Below are 25499 nucleotides of genomic sequence, written 5' to 3' on the forward strand. Positions count from 1 at the left end.
ACAGTGCTCCTCCTGAGCTAGAACTCAGTCACCCTCCTTCCCTACCACAACAGTTCAGCAAATGACCCCTGAAGTGTGAAGTCACTTATACACAGTGCTCCTCCTGAGCTAGAACTCAGTCACCCTCCTTCTCTACCACCACAGCTCAGCAAATGCACACGCACTTAACTCAATGTCTCAGAGGCACGGCTCCTTAGGTAGCCCCCTCCTCAGACCCAGCACCTACTGCAAGTTGCAACTCATACTACATACATACTATCTCCAGTCCTTGCTTAGTTATTATTACCACCTCTGCCCCCCACACTGTTCATTATTCATTCCCAATTCCCCCCCACCCCATGATCTCTCAGCAGCAGGACCACCACCTGCACGCTCACTGCTGCTGCTCGCTCTTCTAGTCCTCATCTAAGATTTAACTTCTAACATACCAGACCAGTGCCGCACGTCCGCACCCACCCCGCCCACGTCACCACCTCTATACTGTCACATAATATATCGTCTATATTATGTCTTAGATGAAGAGCTGATCAAATTGTAAGTCAGACTATTGCTGGATTACATAGAATTATAGAGGATTCCTCTTACAGCTAGACATATTTATGCCTCGAGTTCCTCACCTCAAGTGGAGATATGCAGATATTTTGGCCAGGTACCATAGGAATCAGCTCTGTGAGCGATCGAGCACCTCCAATATTTGTGCTCTCGCAGTTGTGTCTGTGCCTACCACACACAAGTAATAAAACAGCGCTGATCACATAGAAACATTCAGTGGAGATGGAACGGGTCTAAAAATCTTTAGTCGCATTTAATATAAAACACAACATTAAAAACAATTAGCAAACTGTGTGCATATATATTAGTTAGCGATGATGAGATTTATATATATATATATATATATATATATATAAATCTACACAGCATAAATAGTCCACTGTCTAGAACGCTCTGTGACCTATGCTGCCTGATGGATTCCCCCCGTGTGTTACATTGTATCTTCTCTGCTGGATTACAGATCACCCGGGAGGAAAGTGACTGTACAGCCGGAGTCTCAGTCAGCTAGGATGCTCTGTGTCTCCTATGGCCCTGTTACCTATGCTGCCTGATGGATTACCCCCGTGTGTTGCATTGTATCTTCTCTGCTGGATTACAGATCACCCGGGAGGGAAGTGACTGTGCAGCCGGAGTATCAGTCAGCTAGGACGCTCTGTGTCTCCTATGGCCCTGTTACCTATGCTGCTGATGGATTACCCCCGTGTGATACATTGTATCTTCTCTGCTGGATTACAGATCCCCCGGGAGGGAGGAAAGTGACTGTACAGCCGGAGTCTCAGTCAGCTAGGACGCTCTGTGTCTCCTATGGCCCTGTTACCTATGCTGCCTGATGGATTACCCCCGTGTGATATATTGCATCTTCTCTGCTGGATTACAGATCACCCGGGAGGAAAGTGACTGTACAGCCGGAGTCTCAGTCAGCTAGGATGCTCTGTGTCTCCTATGGCCCTGTTACCTATGCTGCCTGATGGATTACCCCCGTGTGATATATTGTATCTTCTCTGCTGGATTACAGATCACCCGGGAGGAAAGTGACTATACAGCCGGAGTCTCAGTCAGCTAGGACGCTCTGTGTCTCCTATGGCCCTGTTACCTATGCTGCCTGATGGATTACCCCCGTGTGATACATTGTATCTTCTCTGCTGGATTACAGATCACCCGGGAGGGAGGAAAGTGACTGTACAGCCGGAGTCTCAGTCAGCTAGGATGCTCTGTGTCTCCTATGGCCCTGTTACCTATGCTGCCTTATGGATTACCCCCGTGTGATACATTGTGTCTTCTCTGCTGGATTACAGATCACACGATGGGGGGGAAAGTGGCTGTACAGCTGGAGTCTCAGTCAGCATTGCCATGTGGAATTACATATGCCGAATTTAATGTTTCCTGTCTGCCATGTACACTTTATTTTATTATGTTGTTGTACTTTAAAAAATAAGTGCAATAAAAATGACTCAATTAAAAAAATTAAAATAAAGATTCTCTATGAAACATCTGTGTTGGGATCACCAATGAATGTGAAATAAATAGACATAAGAGTACAGAGAATAAAAACGCTGATCAATATTGAGGGATTTGGAATAAAGAATTTATTATCACAATATATAATGATATATAACAAGTGAGAAAGACACATATATATATACACAAATATGAGTAATTAATGGTAGGGCTGAACGGCTCAGAATTTCCTTATTACACGCTTCATTCTATAGTCACATTTCTAATTCTCTTTCTTGTAATATATCACTGACTGTATATAATCTATACATGTTACAGCTAACAATAAGTTATATATTATACATGTGCACCAATGACAGACATCCTCTTCTAGCTCTTCCTTGGTGTTAGCAGAACAAGGCAGTGACCCTCCTGATGAGTAGAGTAATCCATTGGAAGCATTGGTGTAACTGAAGGGGGGGGAAATCGAGCAGGGCACATGCACTGGGCACCGTGGCAGGCCCAGGAGAGGGGGTGCAACCGGCCAGGGCATTGTACCCGCACCACCTGCCCCCACCATTACATCCTGACTTTAACGAGAAGACAAGTTACACAGGGGGAATGAGTCTGGTTGAACCACTGTTGTACGATGATGATCTTAATATTCCTACACAAACAGGCATCATCTGGACGTGTGATTACCGACAGAAGACGCCATCATCCCAGGGAGGATAGATTTCTTTAGAGGTTCCAGGTTGTGAGAAACCACCATATAGGTAAGGTGCACATGGAATGGAATGTTCTCAGAGTGACAGAAATGGCTGACGTGTGATGTTGGCGCGCCCCTTCCGGTATGTGACCACTTTAATTACTTTAATTTATTTTAATACATGGTGGTAGCGCCAATCTTAAACTTGCCCTGGGCTCTGAAGGCTCTAGTTACACCTCTGATTGGGAGAGGCTGAGAGAGGAGGTTACGGAGTAGTTTGGAGGCATGAGGTGATTGGGGACTGTCAGTAGTGATACTGAAATCACCGATGATGATGGTGGAGATGTCTGAGGATAGGAAGTGAGGGAGCCAGGCATAAATATGTTCCAGAAATTGTTGGGATGGACCAGGTGGGCGATAGACAGCAACACACAGAGAAAAAGGGGTGACAGTCCTGATAGAATGTACAAATGATGTAATATGAGTGAAGGTAGCAGCACGGTTGGTGTAATGGTTAGCATTACTGCCTCACAGCACTGAGGTCATGGGTTCGATTCCCACCACGGCCCTAACTGTGTGGAGTTTATATATTCTCCCTGTGCTTGCGTGGGTTTCCTCCGGGTACTCTAATTTCCTCCCACACTCCAAAAATATACTGGTAGGTTAATTGGCTCCCAATAAAAATTAACCCTAGTGTGTATGTGCGTGTGCATGTGACAGCGAATATTGGCCCTGATTCAGAGCCGGACGCTCTGACAGAGCGCTCGCTCTGAATCAGGACCATTCCTCTGAAATTAAGAGCGGCCTCCTGGCTGCTCGCATAGCTGTGGGTGACCACCCACAACTATAGCGAGTGGCCAAAATGATGGTTGCGATGGTCAAGACCATCGGGCTTGCGACGAGACCCTTGCGGTAGGGTCTCGTCTTCCGCAAGCCCTGGAGTGCTTTTGGCTCTATCAGAGCCAAAAGCACTCCCACTGACATCACTAGTGATGTCAGTGGGGCCGGCCCCAGACGGTAGGCGTTCCCATGGGAACGCCCCCGTCTGGCCAGCCACGCCCACCAAAGTGGGCGTGCTCTCACTCACCATCGACAGCACGCCCCCTTTGGTGCGAGACCCATAACGACGGCTTGGCCGTCATTATTCAGGTCTCGCGCATGCGCACGACGGAGCCGCCTCCGTCATGCAACATCGACCCGCTTGCCAGCGCTCGCTCGCGGGTCTGAATTAGGCCCATAGAGTGTAAGCTCCATTGGGCCAGGGACTGATATGAATGGCCAAATATTCTCTGTAAAGCGCTGTGGAATATGTGTGCGCTATATAAATAACTGGTAATAAATAAAAATAAGGTACCTGTGGGAGAACTGTGTATGTGATAGATTGGGACAGTAATATTCCAACCCCACCTCCTTTACTATTACCAGGCCTGGAGGTGTGTGTGACAGTGCTGCAGGGGAGGAAGTGTCTGATTGTGTGACAGTGCTGCAGGGGAGGGAGTGTCTGATTGTGTGACAGTGCTGCAGGGGAGGGAGTGTCTGACTGTGTGACAGTGCTGCAGTGGAGGGAGTGTCTGACTGTGTGACAGTGCTGCAGGGGGGGGAGTGTCTGATGGTGTGACAGTGCTGCAGGGGAGGGAGTGTCTGATGGTGTGACAGTGCTGCAGGGGAGGGAGTGTCTGATTGTGTGACAGTGCTGCAGGAGTGTCTGATTGTGTGGCAGTGCTGCAGGGGAGGGAGCGTCTGATTGTGTGACAGTGCTGCAGGGGAGGGAGCGTCTGATTGTGCGACAGTGCTGCAGGGGAGGGAGCGTCTGATTGTGCGACAGTGCTGCAGGGGAGGGAGCGTCTGATTGTGCGACAGTGCTGCAGGGGAGGGAGCGTCTGATTGTGCGACAGTGCTGCAGGGGAGGGAGCGTCTGATTGTGCGACAGTGCTGCAGGGGAGGGAGCGTCTTATTGTGCGACAGTGCTGAAGGGGAGGGAGTGTTTGATTGTGTGACAGTGCTGCAGGGGAGGGAGTGTCTGATTGTGTGACAGTGCTGCAGGGGAGGGAGTGTGATTGTGTGACAGTGCTGCAGGGGGAGGGAGTGTCTGATTGTGTGACAGTGCTGCAGGGGAGGGAGCGTCTGATTGTGTGACAGTGCTGCAGGGGAGGGAGCGTCTGATTGTGTGACAGTGCTGCAGGGGAGGGAGCGTCTGATTGTGTGACAGTGCTGCAGGGGAGGGAGCGTCTGATTGTGCGACAGTGCTGCAGGGGAGGGAGTGTTTGATTGTGTGACTGTGCTGCAGGAGAGTGTCTGATTGTGTGACAGTGCTGCAGGGGAGGGAGTGTCTGATTGTGTGACAGTGCTGCAGGGGAGGGAGTGTTTGATTGTGTGAGCCATGTTTCTGTTATCGCCAGAAGGTTGAGGTTCTATGAGATAAAGGTCATGGATGGATGTAAATTTGTTGCAGACAGAGCAGCATTCCATAAGGCACATTATAGAGACTGGGAGGGTGATGGGAGAAACATGATGTTTGTGGTTAGCTGAATTTATAGTCTGTTATGAGTGGGGCCTGAGTTTGGAGATATGTCACCAGCTAATAGAAGCAGGAGAGAGAGATAATTATAGATGTAGGAGGTGTATGTTTGTCAGTGTATATAGCTCATATGTGTATATAAGAGGGGAGTAGAGTAATGAGGAGGCAATGTGTACAGAGGGGTGAGATACAGGGAGAATGACGGGTGTAATAGCCTTAGAGAAGATACCATGGAGTGATATAGGAAAAAGCTCATGTGTGTATATAAGAGGGGAGTAGAGTAATGAGGAGGCAATGTGTACAGAGGGATGAGATACAGGGAGAGTGACAGACGTAATAGCCTTAGAGAATATACCATGGAGTGATATAGGAAAAAGCTCATGTGTGTATATAAGAGGGGAGTAGAGTAATGAGGAGGCAATGTGTACAGAGGGGTGAGATACAGGGAGAGTGATGGATGTAATAGCCTTAGAGAAGATACCATGGAGTGATATAGGAAAAAGCTCATGCGTGTATATAAGAGGGGAGTATAGTAATGAGGAGGCAATGTGTACAGAGGGGTGACATACAGGGAGAGTGACGGATGTAATAGCCTTAGAGAAGATACCATGGAGTGATATAGGAAAAAGCTCATGTGTGTATATAAGAGGGGAGTAGAGTAATGAGGAGGCAATGTGTACAGAGGGGTGACATACAGGGAGAGTGACGGATGTAATAGCCTTAGAGAAGATACCATGGAGTGATATAGGAAAAAGCTCATGTGTGTATATAAGAGGGGAGTATAGTAATGAGGTGGCAATGTGTACAGAGGGGTGATATGCAGGGAGAGTGACGGATGTAATAGCCTTAGAGAAGATACCATGGAGTGATATAGGAAAAAGCCCATGTGTGTATATAAGAGGGGAGTAGAGTAATGAGGAGGCAATGTGTACAGAGGGGTGAGATACAGGGAGAGTGATGGATGTAATAGCCTTAGAGAAGATACCATGGAGTGATATAGGAAAAAGCCCATGTGTGTATATAAGAGGGGAGTATAGTAATGAGGTGGCAATGTGTACAGAGGGCTGACATACAGGGAGAGTGATGGATGTAATAGTCTTAGAGAAGATACCATGGAGTGATATAAAAAAAATCTAATTTTTAACAAATGTTGATTTTGGATTAAAAGGTGAAATTTGTAGGACAGTACAAAATGAAATGTCAAGTTTGATTATGAAATTACCTGATCACAGATGGCGTTTAATGTTTGTTACACTTTTTTTAACTGTTTAGAAAACCCACTTAGTTATTCCACACTTTGTGTATTACCACAGTTAGTTGCCCCCTCAGCTAGCTGCCCCATAAGACTTAATGATAAGATATAGTCTGGCTGATAAGACACATGACTACATCTAAGCCAATTGGTCAGTGGAATGAAATGCAGAGTGATGAAAGGACATACATAGCACTGTGTGTGTGAGTATATAACAGGCAGTGTGCTACTATAATCTATGTCTCACTGATCCCCATCACACACAGGTAATGACAATAACAGTAACTCATTACATCACATATGTATAACATCAGATGGAAGATGTGATGTTCTCCACGATGGACTGACATTGGGAATTTGTCACCACATGGATCTCTTAGCTAGAGTACAAGGAGGCTGAGGATTACTTGCTTTTGATTAGCAACAGAAAATACAACTTTCCCTCCCTGTTCCCTTCAGTTGTCCATGACTGTGTAATATATACTTTCCTTTTATTAAGGTTGTTGTGTGAAAAAAGTAGCAATGTTTGTGCACTGATGGCGCTGTGTATTGTCCATTCTGCCATTACTGGCACTCAAAACGGAATCAGTGTGTAATATTTAATCCCAACAGCAACAGCCCGGCAGAGGTGATAATTCTGATCGTTCATTAAGATAAGTATCGCTAACCTAACCCCCCCCCAACCTTCCTTAGGGGCTCCTAACCCTAACCTCCCCTCTAAGTGCCTAAACCTAACCCCCAACTTCCCCGCAGCCTAACCCTAAGTCTCCCGGGGGGGTAGGTGTGCCTAACCCTAAGTCCCCCCGGGAGCCCCTAACCTAACCCTCCCCCCCACGGCTGTCCGTGCCCAGCTTACCTCAGTATGCCGGGCATCGGGCTCCCGGCGAAGGTAAAATGACAGCTGTCGGGATTTTTTCTACACCTGTCATTAGAGCCTAGCTGGGATTAGACAGTCGGGATGCCGACAGTCGGCATTTAGACCATCGGCATCCCGACTGCATACCTTCAAAACACAATAAATTAGCCAAAAGATTTTAAGCATTTGAATTGCTTAAAGTATTGTGCTTTATGTCTATCAGCTCGTTTTTTTTATGTATTATTTGATGTATAACAAGATTTGATTTCTGTGTAAAACATTTCCCACACTCAGAGCATGGAAATGGTTTCTCACCTGTGTGATTTCTCTGATGTCTTACACATAAATCAAATCTTGTAAAACATTTCCCACAGTCAGAGCAAGGAAATTGTTTCTCACTTGTGTTACATCTCTGATGTCTAAGTAGACTTGATTTTCTTGTAAAACATTTTCCACACTCAGAGCATGGAAATGGTTTCTCACCTGTGTGACATATTTGATGTCTAACAAGATATCTTTTGTCTCTGAAACATTTCCCACAATCAGAGCATGGAAACGGTTTCTCACCTGTGTGACGTCTCAGATGTATAACAACAGATGATTTATAGACGAAACATTTCCCACACTCGGGGCATGGAAATGGTTTCTCACCTGTGTGACATCTCTGATGTATAACAAGATGTGATTTATGTTTAAAACATTTCCCACACTCAGAGCATGGAAATGGTTTCTCACCTGTGTGACATCTCTGATGTGTAACAAGATCTGATTTATGTGTAAAACATTTCCCACACTTAGAACATGGAAACTGTTTCTCACCTGTGTGACATCTCTGATGTGTGACAAGAGCTGATTTATAGGTGAAACATTTCCCACACTCAGAGCATGTATGGTGCTTTGCACTGGTCTTAGTTGGTTGGTCATTAATGACTTTTGTGTTCTGTTGAGGATCTATGGAACAGGAATACATTTTATCTACTGCAGGAGCTGTAATAGGTGTACCACTATCTAAGGTATCAGGAGACCATTCCCCATAATCAGAGGGATCAGATGACACATGTGCACTGTGAGGTGCTGGATGTATAATTGTGGTGTTAGGGTTTTGTCCTAGAGAATCTCGGGTGATGTTGGGACCTTCTATGTCACCATCTGTAGATAAGATGAGATGTCCCTCTGAGATCTTCCTTCTGTTACATCCATCTGCTGGGAATAAAATAATATATGATAAAAGTATTGTTTCCCTGTAACAGGGATAGTTTCCCAATAGAGACTACGGTGACAGGTCCCCAAATTAGTAACACATGGGGAAGTTCCGTTGTGTCATGGTATAATGTATAATGGTCACATATTATACTATGTTATAGCTATCACAGGGGTTACATGTTTATTCTAATACAAAACATAAAGACAATTGTTGTCGGCATTGGCCCCACCACTACAAACCTGGGTACATCTAGCAATCCAAGCACAAGGACTTCAGCAAAACATTTAAGCTTACAGCCCAGTATCAAGGTTCCTGCAAGTATCTATATTCTATATACATCAAACACCATTAAACTGCTGGTAACATGTGCTCACCTCCCAGATCCAGAGGCTAACTCCTAAACAAGCATAGGCTAGTGAGCCACACCCAAAACAGCCTCATATCGGCATGACTGACAGCATTCAGGACTTTAGGCACAATTTTCAAACAAAATAAAACAGGCCAGTCCTGGATGTTACCCATATGGTACATGGTACCAGCCGCGTGGCGATAGGTTTTTGTTTCACACTTAGCTTCTGTAGCTGAGAGACAAGAAAGATGTAACTACAAGTTAGTGGTGTATGAAGGATCATTCATAGAGTAACTAGCAGAATATTAGGAACGCCTGATGCCGGATTACAAGCTTAAATGTTTTGACCAAAATATGAACAAATCCCTATACTGTCCTTTCAGTGTTCGCAAATACGCGCTATAGAACGTATTTTACCCGCTATTGAGCAATGGGGATTCACTTTTAAAAAGTAGCCGGGTCCCCGGGGACGCGTTGTGCTGTGGCCAATCCCTGACAGCTGGCTGCAGCGCAGCCCGTCCCCCTGAGAAAGACACAATGCTGTCTGTTATTGGCTGCTGCTGTGGAAAGCCATGCTGGGATCAAGTGTATGATCTGACCCCAGCATCGGCACAGCATCCGTGCCGGGCGCTGGGATAGTGTGTTTGTTCCCAGTGCCGGGTAAGCCACCACGGCAGGTACCTGGTGAAGGGGCCGCCTGGTCCCTTCCACCAGCGTCAGTGGTAAAGTGGTGGCGGGAGAAGCTTGGCTCCAGGCACAAGCTAAGCGGAGCTCGCTGTCCAGAAGCGGCGGTTGTTTGGCAATGGCCACGAGCCAAATACGGCTCGCGGTCCAGCAGCCAATAGGAGGCAGATGCGACGAGCCAATCGCGGATTGCCGTGTCACAGCCCTTGAATCAGACACCGCTGAGCGGAAAAGTTCAGTCCGGTGGTGAAGGGGAGGAGTGAAGACCTCCCGGAGACAAGAGAAGAGCGGCGCGGCAACAGTTCCGGCGTCCGCACAAGAGGCCAGAAGACGGCGTGATCAAGGAGGAAGAAAGGAAGAGGCGGTGCCGCTGGCCAGGATGGGCCATCGGCAGAAGACTGAAGCTGAGGACCGAAGAGGACTGCGGAGATGGAAAGAAAAAGAACTAACGAAGTTCCCCTGCGCAGCCTCTTCCACCTTACGAGTAGGCGGCCTTTGACCACCGTTATTTAACCCCTCCCTAGACCACCAGGGTTGTCGGGCACTAGGCCTGTGGAATAATTTCAGACAATAGGCCCATAGCTGGGCACAAGACCTGGGCTACATAGGGATCATTAGACCCGATTGAAGGTGTGAGTGACCTGGGCATTAGGCCCAGGTCACCAAAGGGCAAATAGGTAGGCCAATACTGGGGGCAATACATAGGTAAACTACTGGGGCAATGTATAGGGGGACTACTAGGGGTAATGCATGAGGGGGATTACTACTGGGGGCAATGCATAGGGGGATTACTACTAGGGGCAATGCATAGGGGGATTACTACTAGGGATAACGCATAGGGGGATTACTACTAGGGATAACGCATAGGGGGATTACTACTAGGGATAACGCATAGGGGGATTACTACTAGGGATAACGCATAGGGGGATTACTACTAGGGGTAATGCATAGGGGGTCTACTGGGGCAATGCATAGGAGCACTACTACTAGTGGCAATGCATAGGGGGTCAATTACTGGGGGCAATGCATAGGGGGACTACTGCTGGGGCAATGCATATGGGGACTAAAGGGCAATAATGTGCGGCATAATGTGTAAAGGCCAGGCATGGCTGTGTGGCATCATTTGTAAGGTCTATTACTGCATGGCATAATGTGTAAAGACGGGACATTACCTTGCGGCATAATGTTTAAAAATCGGGCATTGCTGTGTGGCAAAATATGTAAAGACCGGGCACTGCTGTGCGGCATAATGTGTAAAGACCGGGCACTGCTGTGCGGCATAATGTGTAAAGACCGGGCACTGCTGTGCGGCATAATGTGTAAAGAATGGGCACTGCTGTGCGGCATAATATGTAAAGACCGGGCACTGCTGTGTGGCATAATGTGTAAAGATGGGGCACTGCTGTGCGGCATAATATGTAAAGACCGGGCACTGCTGTGTGGCATAATGTGTAAAGACCGGGCACTGCTGTGTGGCATAATGTGTAAAGATGGGGCACTGCTGTGCGGCATAATGTGTAAAGGCCGGGCACTGCTGTGCGGCATAATGTGTAAAGACCGGGCACTGCTGTGCGACATAATATGTAAAGACCGGGCACTGCTGTGCGGCATAATGTGTAAAGACCGGGCACTGCTGTGCGGCATAATGTGTAAAGATGGGGCACTGCTGTGCGGCATAATGTGTAAAGACCGGGCACTGCTGTGCGGCATAATGTGTAAAGACCGGGCACTGCTGTGCGGCATAATGTGTAAAGACCGGGCACTGCTGTGCGGCATAATGTGTAAAGACCGGGCACTGCTGTGCGGCATCATTTGTAAGGGGTTAGGGGAGGTCTGAGAGGCATATGGGGAGCTCTAAAGCATAAATTATGATGGGACCCAGAAATGGTCAGGTAGGACCCCATTTTTTTTTTAAAGTGGAGGGTCCCTGGGACCCACATATTTTGTCACTCACCGCGATCACTGCCTTTGCTGGATACACAGATTGTGAGTGGAGGTGACAAGCCCCAAAGTGTCAGATGTTCCTCCAGGTGATTGGAGAATTATTTTGGGCTTACGGTAACACTCCTAGGGACTCAAAAAGGGTTATCTAGTCACACCAGATACATTGTACCCCTCAGTATGGGACAATGGTGAGCCCCAATATTTATTATAGTTGGTTGGGGGGTGCTACCACAGGCAATGGGTATTAGACCAAAGAATAGAGGAGAGAGAAAGACATGCCTGAAGGGGGGCACTGGGGTATCCGAGATATAACTTTTATTGTTACTTTTAATATTGTCTGTAAGACAAGAGGAGCAGCCAAAATTATTCTAAAACCATAAAGAAGTGAACAAAAGTAATGAATTCAGTGAATTAAAATATAGGCATAAACCCTGTCCATCCACTCATTCATATATGGGATGGAGCTATTACATATATATAGCATTTATCCTTCATTCAACTTGCTCAGTTATTCAACACAGGACTCTGGGCCTGATTCAGACCTGTCGCTATGGGTCTCGCACCAAACGATAGTGAGTGACAGCTCGCCCCGTTTGGGAGGTGGGCCGGGGGGGGGCGGCTGAGCAAACGGAGGCGTTCCCAGTGATGTCAGTGGGGAGCTTCCTGCTCGTACAAGCTGGGGCTTGCTGATGCCGAGACCCAACCTTAGGGTCTCGTCGCTAGCCCCGATGGTCACAATGGTCTTGACAATTGCGACCATCAACCTCGTCGCTCGCTAGAGCTGTGGGCGACCCAGAGGCCGCACTAAAAAATGCAAGCAGCCGCCCTCATTCATAGCGATCGCTTGCATCAAGCGACCGACTCTGAATGAGGGCCATAATGTGTTCTGACAACCTAGACCAGGCCTGGCCAACCTGTGACTCTGCAGCTGCTGTGAAAATACAAGTCCCAGCATGCCCTGCTGTAGTTTGGCTATTAGGAAATGCTAAAACTGTGGCAGGGCACGCTGGGATGTGTAGTTACACAACAGCTGGAGGGCCACAGGTTGGCCAGGCCTGTACTAGACCATGAAAGCTGAAGGCACGTTAACAAGACACTGCTGCCTCCAGGCTTACAGGAAAGATGCGCAATATCCATGGGATGTACGGAGAGAGAAGCTGGGAATGTGCAGAGGTCGCCATTTTGGGGAATATTTACATGAATGTTTTTTTATTGCAAATTTCTACTAAGAAAAAGCAAGAGAGCAGTGTGGGGAGATATTATTGAATTCCAAAAGACCCTCACGGTGATACCTTCAGCATACAGAAATGTCTGCTAGTTCTTCTCATTAGGAAGTGAGCACAAATATTCAGCATATTATCCTATGTTGTATCAGTAGGCCAGGCCAAGCTTTGGCTGAGCACGTAGAATAAGGGATTGTTGTGGCAGGGCTCTAATGGCATGGTTGCGCCCTGTGCTGACCCCACCCATTGAGCATACAACGTCATTACATGACAGCGTGAACCGCTGCCTCAGTAAGTGCAAGGAATGGCTGCATATAATGGCCAGGATGCTCGTCTGAAGCATCCACAGGATGCTCCCCGGGTACTCCACCAGCAATCCTGGCTGCAGGCATACTGCTAGCAAGGAGCAAGGGCCGGTGGGAGGCGGTTAAAGGTGCTGGCCACAAAGCCTCTGCAACCTGTGCGACAGCACCAGTTGCCCATAGCTAGCTACAGCCCTGTGTTGTAGTGCAAGGGGTATGCGACTCTTTTCTTTATTACTCACCTGTGCTGATATCTGTAGGGATTTCCTCCTCCTTACACTGCTGATCACCCCTCACATACATCTCTTCTTCTCCCTCTATATCTTCTGCCTTCATATCAGTCACATACGTCTCTTCTTCTCCCTCTATATCTTCTGTCTTCATATCAGCCATGTAAATCTCTTCTTCTTTCTCTGTATCTTCTACTTTCATATCAGTCACATACGTCTCTTCTTCTCCCTCTATATCATCTGTATTCATATCAGTCACATATGTCTCTTCTTCTCCCTCTATATCGTCTGTCTTATTATCAGTCACATATGTCTCTTCTTCTCCCTCTATATCTTCTGTCTTCATATCAGTCACATATGTCTCTTCTTCTCCCTCTATATCGTCTGTATTCATATCAGTCACATACGTCTCTTCTTCTCCCTCTATATCGTCTGTCTTATTATCAGTCACATACGTCTCTTCTTCTCCCTCTATATCTTCTGTCTTCATATAAGTCACATACATCTCTTCTTTGCCCTCTATATCTTCTGGCTTTATATCAGTCACATACGTCTCTTCTTCTCCCTCTATATCTTCAACCTTAATATTAATCGTAACATCAACCTAATAAATTACAAAACACAAAAGTATAAAATACATCCTTTTAGAAAAAAACCCAACTGAGGAAGCCAAACTTGTGTTGAAACACATCCTACACCATTATTTATACATATTTTTATTAACTAGAAATGTATGGAGATTATAAAGAGGTTAAATAAACATGCCCGATAGTGTAATATTATTAAGTTGCAACCGATGCTCAAATCAAATGTGCGTACCAAGAGAAAAAACTTTATCTATAAAAATCTTATTAGAATTTCAAATTGCAAAGTTCACACTGAATGGGATGGACTCAGGATGTCCTCAGGTTGGATCACCTTAAAAGAGCTCATTCAAGCCCATAAGGGAGAGGGATAATATAGTATAGTATTTCCTTCATATATATTGTGGCATATATAATAAAGGCTGTGCACCAAATGATTCTATATTTATAGCCTGTAACGTCTTTCCAAAGATCTCCTAGTATCCCTTTTTAGTACTCCACAGGAATGTATATGATGAGTACACATGAGCTATAGGGACTTCCTTAGGAGTGACCACTCCTGAGTAACGCGTTTCATCCTATAGGGACTGTCACAACCGGGTAATGGGACTACCTCTGATGAGGTTAAGAACCGGGGGGGGGGTTAGGATATTTGTAGTGAAATGACGGGGGTGACAGACTAAGTCTCCCAATTGAGTCTAACTCACTTGGTGGTTCTCTCCAGTGACCCCTCCAATTGAGATATGGTTTTCGCCACTCCAAGTAAGCAGGTTGCAGCCCTCTGGACAGGTACTTGGGAATGACAGAAGACTAGGATAATATACTGAACACGACTAACACAGGGAACACTGGAAATAACACAGAGGAATGGCTTGTACTAAAACACAGGGACTGAATACACAGGGATGCTCCAGAAAGGTACTGGAAATGCAGAGATGGAGATATACTGAGATTCCAGAACGGAGTACACAAAGATGCCACTTGGGGCGCACTGGAGGTGTGGACAACTTGTACTGATGCACAATGGTGCGTACTTTGTACACGATGGGGACGCACCGGCAGATGACCTTGGCATAGTACCTAACGATGTGTACTTGTACACAAAGGTGCGACTCCGGACGCAATGGCAGAGTACTTGAAAGGATGTACAGTGGTATGTATCTGTACACGCAGGATGAACTTGTACTGAACATGGAGATTTGAATACATGGAGGTGCACTTGAAACACACGGGATGAATTGTACTGGACACGGGGACTGGATACACAGAGGTCCAACTTGAGACACACAGGATGAATTGTACTGGACATGGGGACTGGATACACAGAAGTGCGACTTGAGAAACACAGGATGAATTGTCCTGCACACAGGGACTGGATACACAGAAATGTAACTTGAGAAACACAGGATGAATTGTACTGGACACACAGAGGTCACAGAGAACAAACAGGAAACACCAAGGGAAGGAATACAGCCTCTGGAGAATAAGACGGTTGTCACAAGGAATGCCTACGTTCAGCCATACGGTGATGTTGATCAGCAACTTCCTGTTGCAGGAGTTGGACCTAAATACCCCTAGCCAGCTGGTCATTGGATCATGAGATCAGCTGGGAGACTTGCAGTGCTGCCATTGGAGGAGACTGATCAGGTGAGATGAACCAACATGGTTGCGCCCATGCCTGCTAACACAGGAGTCAGGACACACGCATGGAAGTCCTAACGGACCCCGGGGAAAATCCTCAGCCATAACCCACCACTGCCATTGGCGTCTGAATGCCTCGGAGCCTAAAGACACCAGTCCAGCGGTGAGTAAAGGCCGATCCCAGCCGGATCCTGACAGGGATTTCTACAGGAGTGACCACTCCTGAGGAAGTCCCTATAGGACAAAATGTGTTGAGTCCAGCTGACCCAGGCTCTCTATTTGTGGACATTAACCACTTTCCCTAGCACGGTCGTATCAGATACGACCATACCAGACAGGGCTTTCACTGACATGGTCGGATCTGATACGACCAGTCGGAAACGCATCACAGTGAAAAGCAATCACAGTAAACACTTGTTAGGGAAAACAGAAAAAATACTTAGCACATAGTTTCCATATAAATTGGGGAGCCAAGCTCTGAACCCAGTGACCAGCCCCAACAGCTGTTTCGGTTCCTCCTTCCTCAGGGGACTGCTATGAAACTACTATACCCATGAGTCGGCTTATAAACCCACCCTGCATCAACAAGTAATGCAACTCACCTGGGTGACATAACACCCGGCAGCTGCATCATCATGTGTACAGGCGAGCCGCCTCCCACATCACAAGTCACGCCCACTGGCCGCCCGGCAGCATACATCAACCAGCGGACGGAACCAGAGTGAACGCACAAGTGCCCCGGGGAAGACAGCATCGTTCCCTGTCCCCGGAAGTGACGCAGCGCAAACAGCGCTTTACAAAACAAACCCCATAACAACATAACATATAAAACAAAATAGACAGTGCATGCATCGACTGATAGTGGTCACTCCTGCAGAGCGGGCCATACCACATGTAGGCTAGGAAGGCACCATAAGGCATTAGCCTGTTAGCGGAACCAAAACATCCCCACTAATTTCTGGGGAAACAAAAAAGGTTCCTAGCCACCGGATGTGATGTCATCAACACCTAGGTAACCACAACCTGTAATATTCTCAGTAGTAAACATTAATGGGTTGCTAGGCAACCTGCTTTAACCCTATATAACTTAGAAAAAGGTGCCAATTAAACAAATGGCTTAAGTAAAATAAACATTAGTCTGTAAGGTCATGGTTCCTAAATAGATGTATGGTGCATAATATCTAGCAATACTATCAGAAGGCATACACAATTCATCCTCACAAAAAATGAAACATTTCATATAAGAAAAACATATATAGCAGCATATATGGAATAGATGTGGAGACACCAAGTGAGAATAAGAAGGCATTGGTCAAATTGTTCAAAAAAACTAAATTGGCGGAAAGCTTATTTAAAAGGTACAGTCTTGTAAAGACCTTTACAGTCTTATCGGTCAAGGAAACAAAATCCTGGATATAGAATTCAAATCTCTATATATCAAAAATAAATAATAGAGTCCTGAAATTAATTGAGTTCACAAGAATGGAGCGAGTAAAGATCTTCATTCAGCCCGTGGGACACCATGGTTCTGAGATGATGAATCCATCTGCACTCCTGTTTTATGCCGAACACCTCCCCTTCTCATGGGTGGAACATGGTCAATGGGCATAAAGAGGAAGTAATTAATGGTGTGACCATATGCCTTGCAACAGGTGGTGTGTTAGGTTACATTTTAACAGCAGCCTTTATAATAGAGGCCCGATGCATGGCAATTCTTTCTTTAAGCATCCTGATCGTTTTGCCCACGTAGATCATTTTACAGGGACATATGATGATATAGGTCACAAAACGGGTTTCGCAGCACATACGGTGTCTCAACTGAAATAATGTCCCATTCAGTGGGTGTGTGAATGTTTTCCCCATTTGCATAAACTTGCAATTAACACACCCTGCACATCTAAAGGCACCATTTTGTAATTGCAGCCAATTATTCGCTTTATTGACTCTCGGGCTGATATCAGAACAACTTATTAATTCCTTTAAGTTACGGCTTCTTTTATAACAAAAGTGGTGCTTGCGCACAATAGTCCTTAAGGATCGGGTCAGTTTGGACTATGTGCCAGTGTGTAAGGATGGCTTTTCTTACAACTCCTGAGGTGATGGAGTAAGTACTTGTAAATACCATTTTGGTACTAGCATCGTCCTTAATGGCTGGAGTGAGTAATTCATCTCTATCCAGTGCTTGGCATTTGTGTATAGCATTACGGACTTCTCTGGGGTCATAGCCCCTATCTATAAATTTCTGGCCCATCTGTTCCAACGCCCCCAATAAGTTCTCCTTATTGGATGTAATCCTGACCACGCGAACTAATTGAGAGTAAGGTAGCCCACGTTTCAGGGGTTGTGGATGGAAACTCATTGCTGACAACAGCGTATTTTTGTCTGTCGGTTTTCTAAATATTTCAGTAGAAAACTCTCCTTTAATGATCTTAATACAAACATCAAGGAACTCAGGGCCTGATTCAGAGCCGAACGCTCTGACCAGAGCGCTCGCTCTGAATCAGGGCCCTCCTACCTGGTTTTGGAGCGGCCTCATGGACGCTCGTATAGCTGTGGGTTACCACCCACAGCTATAGCGAGCGTCCATGTTGATGGTCAAGACCATCGCGACCATCGGGCTTGCGACGAGACCCTGCGGTAGGGTCTCGCTGCCGCAAGCCCAGGAGTGATTTTGGCTCTATCAGAGCCTAAATCACTCCCACTGACATCATTACTGATGTCAGTGGGGCCGGACTCAGACGGTAGGCGTTCCCATGGGAACGCCTCTGTCTGGCAGCCACGCCCCCAGCACGTCCACCAAAGGGTGCGTGATGTCACTCACCATCGACAGCACGCCCCCTTTGGTGCGAGACCCCGAGCTCCCTCCGTCGTGCGCATTCGCCAAACATCGACCCGCTTGCGAGCGGGTCTGAATGACCCCCTCAATTTTTTCTTTATTACATGTACATGTAAATTGAATGGAACCAGGTATTGTATTCAGGCCCTTAACAAACTCATCCAAAGCAGCCACACCACCAGTCCAAAGCATAAACAGGTCATCGATGTATCTTACGTAAAATGTAATAAATTTGGAGAAGTCGGGATTCGCCATGATATATCTCTTTTCATAAATGTGCATATATAGATTCGCGTAAGGACTATTGTGCACAAGCACCACTTTTTTTGTGATGGCTTTTCACTCATTTATAGGACTTTATTAAATATTTTGCTATTTTTTCAAATGGTGTGATGGCTGACATTTCTACCTTGTGTCATACAAGTAGTAGATGGAGGATTTATATATTGTGACACAGTTAGGTTAGGGGATCCCTCTCCTGGGTAGAGGACTCCTTCCTTACACACACACACAGCAGCAGGGAAGCAGCACACCAGTCTGGATGCAAGTACAAGCTGGTCGGCGCCAGTCTTTATTGTACAATGTCAGAAACATAAAGAAAACATAAATATAAATCCTAGCCCTGTCGGGGCACTAACTTCACAGGTAGTTCCCTCACTACCAGAACCTGGCAGGGCCTAATGCCCTCGCCAGCAACAAAAGCACAGCACAACACTCACGGTTAGGTTTCCAAGTGTCTCTGAGCAAACTCCCTGCCTGCTCTCCCAGGTGAGACAATCAGCCCTAAACAAACTAGGCTTATATTGGCCACTCTCAGGTGGAAAACTAACAATCCTGTTACCAGGCTGCGAGAACCAAATCCTGGAGTGGCCGTGGGTGGAGCCCTCCCTCTCCTCTCACCCACAACCCCCAGGTCCCAAACCGGCTTTTCAAAAATCCGAAACTCGAGCCTGCTACACTGCAGACTTTCTCCTGGGGGCTTAAAACACAAAAGACAGGAATCTGGGACAAATGTACCTGCCACAGACCACTTTACCAGTGATCCTATCACAATATATATATATATATATATATATATATATATATATATATATATATACACACACACACACACACACATATACACACACATATACATACACACACACACTACACAAACATGTTGAGTTTTCCATATCCGAAATGATGGGGACCAGGAGATTTCGGATTTGGGATTTTTTTTCAGTATTTACAATACGTGGGTGACTTGCTTGCGTTGCGGGAGTTCAGCGGCATTGATGGCAGGGTGCGGGGGTCCAGCGGCTTCCGTGGTGGGGTGCGAAGGGGACCAGCAGGGGTGTGGGACCATTGATGGTTTGCGAACTGATGTTAAGGAAACATCGGTGGCTGTGGCCTCAAACAATCAATGGTTTCTATAAGTAGTTGAACACATCGGCCAAAATTGAAATTTTTTTGATATACAGTGTTTTAAAAAATTATTTTTTAAGAAAATTGTGTTGAATACGTTGTAAAATGATGTTCTTGACCTAATTCAGTCATAAAAAAACCCCCAACAATTTCTGAGCGGTTTATGGAAAAATATTTAGTCAGTTAAGTGGTTAATACCTAAGAGGACTGGGAACCATTCTAAACGATAAGCGCACTTTTATCTTATATCTATTTTTATGTTCTCTAAATTGTCTTTCTGTGTTATTTTATCCAAATAAAACCAGTGTTACAAATGTACTGATCGGGGATCATTTGTCTTTGATTTGAAGCTCGTGTGTACTCATCATATACATAATATAGCAATATTTGGTACGCAGCCTGTATTATAAATATAAAAATGAAGTGCTGCGCACAACCTGATCCCTATTATGAGATACTGTGTATCTTTGATAGCTATATAGGGAATTTATTGATAATGGTGTTTTCTTATGGGTGAGGAAAGTATCTGCTGACTTCTGGCAATGGGTCAGTTATAGCATAAAGACTTTGTGTGGATTTATGCAGTGCTTGTTATCCCTGCTATAAACAGATATATATCATGGACAATGACAAGGAAATAGAACTGTACTTGATACAGGTATATAATCAGTTACATGAGTATGCAATGATCCTAATCCATGCACAGATCATTTACATTACAAATGCGTATAGGGTATCTGTGGGGGAAATACACACTAAAAAGGGGGTGACCCCACCTAATCCTTAGTGAGCCCACAGTATCTCAATCAAAAGTCAGTGATCAGTCAATGAGGAAAAAGAAGCTGTTGGAGACTGCGGCGTCCCATCAGTCTCTTCTTGTTGATAAGGGGTGACTAATTACCCAAGTCCTTTGTTTGTTGTCCGGATCGTCTTCTCAGGGCTTGGAGGTGGCTTGTTTCAGCAAAATGTCGAGGATCCCCTGGACAACAGGGGATACTTACCCGGGAGCTCAGTCACCTGTTGTGGAGGGGGCGGCCGCGACCTCGGTCCCAGGATCCCTGACCGCTGTTGCCTCACTCGTGGCCACAGGTGCACTCCTACAGCACTGACGCGGGTGTGTCCCTGGATGCAGGTACACCGCTCGCTGCCCGCGCTCTGGCAGAGCACCACAGTCCAGGGGATCCTCGACGTTTGCTCAAGCAAGCCACCTTCAAGCCCCGAGATGACGATTAAACCGGAAGTCAGACATCCATAAGTGCAGCAGCACACCATAAGAAGTCTTCGCCGTTTACACAAAGTGCGCAGGTCTACTGTTAAACCATTATTTATTATATTTGCCACAATATATATGAAGGAAATACTATACTATATTATCCCTCTCCCTTATGGACTTGAATGAACTCTCTTAAGGTGATCCAGCTGATGACATCCTGAGCCAGAACCGTAACTAGACTTTTTGGTGCTTTGTGCCAGAAAGAGCATTGGCGATCCCCCCCCCCCCTATTTTTAGGGACATAAAAATAAAATGTGCACCAGGAAAAGGGCCATGGCCTCATGGGGAAGGGCCAGAAGAGATAGGGGAGGCCAGGAGATGCTGGGGATAAATAGGGACATAATATAGTGCACCTGAGAGAGGACCATGGATTCATGGGGAAGTGCCGGGGAAGAGATAGAGGAGGCCAGGAGATGCTGGGGATAATAGAAGAGGAAGCTACAAGTGAGAATGATAATAAACAGGAAAATTGACAGGCCCAAACAGCGCCCCCTGCCCTGCAGTGCCCTGTGCCATGGCACCGGCCGCACTACCCTAGTCACGGGCCTGTCCCGAGCCCATCCCATTCAGTGTGAACTTTGCAATTTGGAATTCAGATAAGCTTTAAAGTTTTTTCTTTTGGTACGCACATATGATATGAGCATCGGTTGCCACTTTAATTAATAATATTACACTATGAGGCGCATGTCTTATTAACCTCTTTCCAGAACGGCCTTATCCGTCTGCCACACGGGGTCTAATGAAGACTGCGGCCACCTTTCATTTCAGGGATCAGTGACTTTTTTGTGCTATTTGACCACTTTATGTATACACTTATTTTTATATAATGTTTAACAATTAATTTACTCGGAGGGAATTTGTGATCGTTCACTGTCCTTACACCTTCACCCATATATATATATATATATATATATATATATATATATATATATATATATATATGTGATCAATAAAACTTTTCCAAAAGACTAAGAGTCTCCTGACACTAGTGTGGAAAGAGGATACCACCCAATTCATATGACACATGCACAAAAAGAACAATATTCTTGAATAAACTATGGAAGGAGGGTATGTCCGTATCATGGTTTGGAGGACACAGTTACCAGATACAGCTGAGACTATCAGTAACCCTTTTCTGCGAGTGGAGGATCCCTGACACTGCACATACCTTGGGTGGGGGGAGAGGAGTGGTGCATTTAAGTGAGTAGAGAAATACAACTGAAAACCTCTCCATAAATATGTCACTGGGTGACAGTCCCATGTACAATGCAGGAAGGAGGTGGACAAGTCCCTGAGTATGAGAGATATACTGCCAGCTGCGGCTGTACTAACAATGTGCTGTGCTACAATTACTAAGCAGGCGTTTTCCTGCTGCTGAACTAACAATGTGCTGTGCTACAATTACTAAGCAGGCGTTTTCCTGCTGCTGAACAAACAATGTGCTGTGCTACAATTACTAAGCAGGCGTTTTCCTGCTGCTGAACTAACAATGTGCTGTGTTACAATTACTAAGCAGGCGTTTTCCTGCTGCTGAACTAACAATGTGCTGTGCTACAGTACTAAGCAGGCGTTTTCCTGCTGCTGAACTAACAATGTGCTGTGCTACAATTACTAAGCAGGCGTTTTCCTGCTGCTGAACTAACAATGTGCTGTGCTACAGTACTAAGCAGGCGTTTTCCTGCTGCTGGACTAATAATGTGCTGCGCTACAATTACTAAGCAGGCGTTTTCCTGCTGCTGATTGAGGTGTGTGAGCAGAAGTAACATTTCTTGTGCTACTGAGCGATTGTCAGCATCGGCTGGAGATAATTCCGCCACTTTTATGTTAGGCATTGCTAGAGAGAAATCCTACTAATTAGCAATTTAATTTATAGGTCTATTTAATTATTGTAACAATATAGAATGTGGTTTTCCTAATGAAGGCTTTTGGCTTTTATTAAAATGTGCAATTATGTGTCTTGTTGTAATTATGTATGTTTTCCCCTTGTTAATGAATAAATCCTATAACTGACCAGCGCCTCATTCTTGCTCTTTTCCTATGTATAATAGTATGTGCGTCTGGGCCTAGCAGCTGTGACGTGGAAATGTCTTAATTCCCGATGCTGAGGAAAGTTCAACGATGTGCTGGGACGTATATAAGCAGAATCGGAGTACTTCTGGTGGCTGCCGAGCTTCAAGGTGGCAGGGCTGGCATAAAGTGTATGCTAGGGACAGGGAGGGTAGCTACCAGCACCACCCAGCACTAAGGGGGATAAAGTCCCAAATGACAAGTGCCAAGATTAGTTTAAATACCACAGCTAAGTAAACAAGCTGCTATAAAATGTATATATCTATCGAACAGTAAAAATCTGTTGTTGTGCACTGCATCAAGGAACATCACAGTGCTGTAGGGCACTGCATCTAGGAACATCACAGTGCTGTGGGGCACTGCATCTAGGAACATCACAGTGCTGTGGGGCACTGCATCTAGGAACATCACAGTGCTGTGGGGCACTGCATCTAGGAACATCACAGTGCTGTGGGGCACTGCATCTAAAAACATCACAGTGCTGTGGGGCACTGCATCTAAAAACATCACAGTGCTGTGGGGCACTGCATCTAAAAACATCACAGTGCTGTGGGGCACTGCATCTAAAAACATCACAGTGCTGTGGGGCACTGCATCTAGGAACATGACAGTGCTGTGGGGCACTGCATCTAGGAACATCACAGTGCTGTGGGGCACTGCATCTAGGAACATCACAGTGCTGTGGGGCACTGCATCTAGGAACATCACAGTGCTGTAGGGCACTGCATCTAGGAACATCACGGCGCTGTAGGGCACTGCATTAAGAAACATCACAGTGCTGTATAGCATCGCATCTAGGAACATCACAGTGCTGCAGTGTCTGGGTGAGAATTTATGGGTACACACAGGGTGTATATTTAAAATGTTTTAATTACCCATATATTCCCCTCTCCATCCAATTATTACATATTATACTTATTATTCCTTCAGTCACTTACTATATACACAGTGTTATTGCCCATATATTACTAGCATTCCCGATAGGCTGTTTCAGTGGGCGCCGCGCCCTGCCCCAATTCTAAAGGGAAGAAAGCACCCTGCCCTCTGGTGCAGCGCCCCGCTGAAATGGCCTGCGGGTTCTGTCCCCTCCCCCGGGCCGCAGTGTCCCATGGGTGGGGAAAGCGGCGGTGCAGCGGTCGCCGCCAGTGAATGGATGCTCGGCGCATGCGCCCAGAATCCATTCACAGTGATCACAGCGCTTGGGGGCCGGCCGACAAGTTCCTCCAGTCACTTTGTGTACCTTCTCCCCTGTTGCTCTCTCCAAGCCTTGGTACATCTCTCCCTGTGTCACCTGCCCTCAGTGTTATCCTGTCACTGTAATGTTACCTGGACTTATTTAGGCCTAATGGTTACACTCAGTCACTGTCATTATCTCTTACTCCCATCTGAGCCATATTGTCATCTATATTGTTACGTATACTTTATCCTCTATATATTATATTCCATGTATGTCACATTCCCCCATGTGGTGACTATATAATAATGACCCTTCTGTCCTTACTCCTGTCTGTTACATATACTTTATCCTCTCCATATTATATTCCATGTATGTCATATTCCCCCACGTGGTGATTATATAATAATGACCCTTCTGTCCTTACTCCTGTCTGTTATGTATACTTTATCCTCTCCATATTATATTCCCTGTATGTCATATTCCCCCATGTGGTGATTATATAATAATTACCCTTCTGTCCTTACTCCTGTCTGTTACATATACTTTATCCTCTCCATATTATATTCCATGTATGTCACATTCCCCCATGTGGTGACTATATAATAATTACCTTTCTGTCCTTACTCCTGTCTGTTATGTATACTTTATCCTCTCCATATTATATTCCATGTATGTCACATTCCCCCATGTGGTGACTATATAATAATTACCTTTCTGTCCTTACTCCTGTCTGTTATGTATACTTTATCCTCTCCATATTATATTCCATGTATGTCACATTCTCCCATGTGGTGATTATATAATAATTACCCTTCTGTCCTTACTCCTGTCTGTTATGTATACTTTATCCTCTCCATATTATATTCCATGTATGTCACATTCCCCCATGTGGTGACTATATAATAATGACCCATCTGTCCTTACTCCTGTCTGTTACGTATACTTTATCCTCTCCATATTATATTCCCTGTATGTCACATTCTCCCATGTGGTGACTATATAATAATTACCCTTCTGTCCTTACTCCTGTCTGTTATGTATACTTTATCCTCTCCATATTATATTCCATGTATGTCACATTCCCCCATGTGGTGATTATATAATAATGACCCTTCTGTCCTTACTCCTGTCTGTTATGTATACTTTATCCTCTCCATATTATATTCCATGTAAGTCACATTCCCCCATGTGGTGACTATATAATAATGACCCTTCTGTCCTTACTCCTGTCTGTTATGTATACTTTATCCTCTC

General features: G+C 45.6%; 1 protein-coding gene across 1 annotated transcript in view; it reads right to left on the reverse strand.

Annotated features, from left to right (window-relative positions):
• LOC148443298 (uncharacterized) overlaps window positions 1-25499 on the reverse strand; it is a 96518-nt gene that overhangs the window by 50555 nt on the left and 20464 nt on the right. Inside the window, exons 6-7 of the mRNA XM_088462997.1 lie at window positions 13273-13864; window positions 7581-8527 (exon numbers count right to left, since the gene is read on the reverse strand). Of these exons, the coding sequence (XP_088319123.1) occupies window positions 7581-8527; window positions 13273-13864 (1539 nt within the window). The remainder of the gene's footprint in view (window positions 1-7580; window positions 8528-13272; window positions 13865-25499) is intronic.

Source organism: Taudactylus pleione, unplaced genomic scaffold, assembly GCF_031769625.1.
Source record: "Taudactylus pleione unplaced genomic scaffold, aTauple2 ptg001312l, whole genome shotgun sequence".
NCBI classification, from domain to species: Eukaryota; Metazoa; Chordata; class Amphibia; order Anura; family Myobatrachidae; genus Taudactylus; species Taudactylus pleione.